General features: G+C 33.5%; 1 protein-coding gene across 2 annotated transcripts; it reads left to right on the top strand.

Moving 5' to 3' along the window:
• Window positions 1-1,231: 1,231 nt before the first annotated feature.
• LOC111914098 (probable transcription factor KAN4) lies at window positions 1,232-4,256 on the top strand. 2 transcript variants are annotated; one of them, XM_042895995.1, is made up of 6 exons: window positions 1,232-1,993; window positions 2,136-2,212; window positions 2,725-2,764; window positions 2,904-2,994; window positions 3,791-3,887; window positions 3,966-4,256. In XM_042895995.1, exons 1-6 carry the CDS (start codon window positions 1,510-1,512, stop codon window positions 4,110-4,112), a joined length of 936 nt encoding a protein of 311 aa, XP_042751929.1. In that variant the 5' UTR covers window positions 1,232-1,509; the 3' UTR covers window positions 4,113-4,256. The 2 variants fall into 2 exon arrangements, with proteins under 2 accessions (XP_042751929.1, XP_023765601.1); XM_023909833.3 differs by having other exon boundaries at window positions 1,234-1,993; window positions 2,892-2,994.
• Window positions 4,257-4,585: the final 329 nt, after the last annotated feature.

Below are 4,585 nucleotides of genomic sequence, written 5' to 3' on the forward strand. Positions count from 1 at the left end.
TATGGTGGCCGACTACAAAAGGGGAGGTGGCAGCATCTGGCGGCGGGCGGTGATAGTGACTTCCCGGTGTGGAGGCTAAAAACAAATTTATGAAATCACTTTTAGGTTTAAGTGGTGGTGCGGTTTTTTTTTTAATAAAAATGGATAATAAAGAAATGGAAAAACAAACTCTAAGGACATAATGGTCTTTTTAAGTAAATAGGGACCAAAAACGATAGAAAGATTCAATTTTGAACTAGTGGTGCACCAACGTTTCATTTTGAACCAAAAACACATAAATTTGCCAACCACGGTGACCATTTTTACAATTTTGTCATTTGTTTTGTTGATCTCGACAACCATCATGAGGATTGAACTATTTAATATCTATTTACTAGGCTGCAAGGCTAGGAGGAAAACTCTAACCATCAAAACAACAAAGCCTAATTTTGTTAGTTTGTACCCATAGATATGTCACTAAAATAATATGATATCAATATATATATATATATATATATATATATATATATATATATATATATATATATATAATAACTTAAAGTGATTAATAATTAGTAACTTGTTGGTATATATTTTTATATTGTAATTATTCTACGGTTAAAGAGTATAAAAAGAATTCTAGGAAAAATATGGTAAATATCAAAAAGGATATTTAGTAATTTCAACCTTGAGTTATGTTATGTCCTAGTCTTGCCAAACACAATATAAACAAGTTGACTAATCCCATATCTTCCATATCAGTTCAGTTCCATGCACCAAACACTACTAGGTTGTAAGCAAACTAAACGTTCAGCGAACCGTTTGGCAGCAAGTTTGTTTATATTCGTTTATTTAATAAATGAATAAACATGAACATAAATTAATGTTCGTTGAGTTTAACGAACGAACATAAACAATAATCCCGTTCATTTATTTATGTTGTTTGTTTATATTTATTTATGATCATATATGTTCAATTATTTATATTATATGTTCAATTATGTTCATATATGTTGTATTACGTTTGTTTATATTTATTCGTTTAAGTTCATTTATTTATGTTTGGTTAGAATGTTTACAAATATGAATAAGATAATTTGTTAAACGAACGAATATAAACAAGAAAACTCGTTTGTGATTTTTTTATTATACATTTTTATAAACGAGATTGGAAAGTTTAAATATTACAATTATAGAAAACTATATTTAATATTGATACACTATTTCGTTTTCACCATCGTGAACTGGTTGGTTCCTCACTTTCATCTACGTTAGTTCCATCCTTAAATTCCCAAACATTATCCTTTCCTTTTCCTTCCCAGTTTCATCTCTCCCTATCAAAAAAAAACCCTCTTTCTTTTCTCACTACATTTTCCCTTCCTTCCTATTCTGCAAAACCAATCCTACTCCTACTTTATACTCTCTCAGTCCAGAATACCATGCAAAGATTAATGCAATCATAAGTCACTCAACCAGCATATAATCAGAACTACATCCCCTTTCACTGACACCCACTCTTTATCCATCGAAATGTTTCTGAGCTCAAATTTTTCTCCAATGACAAATAACGAAGCTACAACTTTCCCAGATCTATCCTTACAGATCAGTCCTCCATTTGCAGCGGATGAGTATAACATGACAGGTTGTATCATCAAAAGGCCACCCTCCACCTCAAGCAGCAGCAGCGATTTAAGCCAAGAAAACACCTTCAACCATCACCACTACCAACAGCTTATAGCAGCAGATATGGATGGTTTTGTTAACCATGGTTTGCAGTTTGATCAGCAGCAGCCTCAGCTGACCTTGGGGCCTGAGATGGGAGCTTTGAATGATTGTCATCCCAACCACCATTATCATCCGCGTGGACCACGTCAAATCTACTCCTACGATTTCAAGAGAAGCTCGAGGATGGTTAACAGTGTCAGAAGGGGCGCTAGAGCTCCTCGTATGAGATGGACCTCGTCCTTACACGCCCACTTCATACATGCCGTTCAGCTCCTTGGTGGTCATGAAAGTATGTTGTAGTTTCAAATGTGTTACACTTTTTATAAATTTTAAAACTTTCGACGACTGATCCTTCTATATCACAATCATGATTAATTACTCAACTAGCTCCCATATAGCAAATTGTTCTAACTTCTTTAGGGTTGTGGCAGGAGCAACCCCAAAATCAGTGCAAGAGTTGATGAATGTGAAGGATCTAACCCTAGCTCATGTGAAGAGTCACTTGCAGGTGCCTATCATTGTACTCAAAACAGTCCCACTTATTTTGAATTTAAGACCCTTATGATTATCATTACTCTCTCTCTCTCTCTCTCTCTCTCTCTCTCTCTCTCTCGTGTATATATATATATATATATATATATATATATATATATATATATATATATATATATATATATATATATATAGAGGGACATGAAGGTCAAATTAATGTGATATCTTAAAGATAAAAAGATCTATGGAAGCTAGGTCACAGGTTAAGTCTGAAGTCTCATCGTTTTCCCTTTGCACATGAATAACAGAAAGTGATAGAAATGGTGAGACAAGGGAACACAGCCCGGAAAACTTGGTGTGGGATAGGTGGGGTGGGGTGGGGTGGGGAAGTAGAGAACAAGGGGGTAGGACAAAATGGCATCTAGGAAAAAATGTAAACTTAGCAAATGTAGACTTTGTGTGTTAATAATTACTCACATCATCATCACTTTCTTCTTTTTTTTGTTGTGGGGTATATTGATTGATCAGATGTACAGGACAGTGAAGAGCACTGACAGAGGAGGAGCAGGTACTAGATTTGGATCTTTCTTTTTTCCCTTTGCATCCTAATTTTTACCGTGTTTGATAGGGCCAAACAATATTAATGCGGTGGTGATGTACACATGCATGATTGTGTATGAATTCATGTGTTGCAGTTGCACTGACAGATACTCAAGTAATTAATCCAAGGGCTCCAATCTCATTGTTTGAAGTAGAGGGAGATATATCACCATCTACTACACTGCATATATCTCAAAGGTTTGTGTGTGTGTTTTTGTGCCCTGCTGTACATTTTCTGCCGTTTTGTGTACCTGTATCTTTCACCATTAATTTCATGGCTGACTAAATAGTTGATGTGATGATATATTGACCAGATTGAAGGCATCTAATAATTTACATAACAAATGAATGACATGTGTGGTATTATATACTATATATGTATATATATTACCATTATAATGGATATATCTCATAAAATTTATCATATTAACATGCATGTATATATCCGTCCGTGCACACTATCTGTATTTACCAGTGAACAAAGATGCGACGTAAGAAAAATGTTGTTATCATTTAGGTATTTTATTGATTTCTTAGAATCAAATTTTCTATAGGGAATTCATGAAGAGAACACCATAATGGCCTATAAAGGAATAGTGAGTGACATTGTGAACGTAAATGAACTTGAAAGTTAAGCTAAAAGTCAAGGTAAAATGGACAAAATTAACTCTAAGTTTGTAGCAGTGTTGCACATGTGAGTTTGACATATGGTACATATATAAGAGATTCGCTGGTTTTTGTTGATTTAATTAACTCTTGAACAGCATGCAAAGAGACCACAAGGACGGCTAATGTAAGACATATTGAATATGTTTTGTATATGTTTTGATGACAGACATTTGTGTCTTTGTCCTAATCCATGTTTTTTTGGATAATTTATAAGAGATGCTATTTGTCTTCAGTTATGAAGTATATATCAATGATCAATAGTAGAAAAAAGAATAAATAGTTTTATGTAAAAACGATAGTTTGATTATTTTCTTTTTTCAAGCAGGAGATCCTTTGAATCGTCTTTGGAAACGAATGATTTGAGTTACACAATGAAAAAAAATGTATCAAGTGATTACCCGATATCCATTCACACTAGTGAGGTACGTAAACAGCAAGAACTTTATTTTAAAGTGGGAATAAAAATATCACGTATATAGTTTATGTATTGTTTGCTGCAGGCGGATGATGAGCATGAGGTAACCCTAAGTTTGTCGAAAAAGATTAAGATGTTAGAAAATAATCGAACCTATTCGTCATCAGAAAGGTTGCTTAACCTTGAGTTCACCCTTGGACGGCCATGCCGGCAGTTGGACCAGATCTTTTGAATGATATAATGGACGATGAACTACCCCTTTCATTTATCATATCATTCCACTAATAAATTAGTAATAATCGCATCTGAATATGTCTCATCCTATTAATTTTTGAATCTAATTAAATCATTATTAAATCCATTTCTTTTTTTTTTTTTGAGACGGATTAGTCGTTTCATATAGTGTAACAATTCCTCGTTTAGACGCTTTTTTTTTAAAAAATAAAATAAAAGTGATATCTTATCAAAACCGTCAATTAATGGCCACCTCCGTTTAACATAATCCAAAAAAAAAAAAAGTAAAAGTATAGCTTATTCTGATGTCTATGTATGTCGTGATTAAAATGATATCTATATCTATATATCTATAGTAAATTATAAAGTATATTCATCATGTTTTGAATTTTAAGAGGTATATATGAATATCGGAACCGGCATTGTTTTACCAGCCGACCCTTGGGCCTAATAATACCACCACCTGCTCCA

The sequence above is a fragment of the Lactuca sativa genome, chromosome 6, assembly GCF_002870075.4.
Source record: "Lactuca sativa cultivar Salinas chromosome 6, Lsat_Salinas_v11, whole genome shotgun sequence".
NCBI lineage: Eukaryota > Viridiplantae > Streptophyta > Magnoliopsida > Asterales > Asteraceae > Lactuca > Lactuca sativa.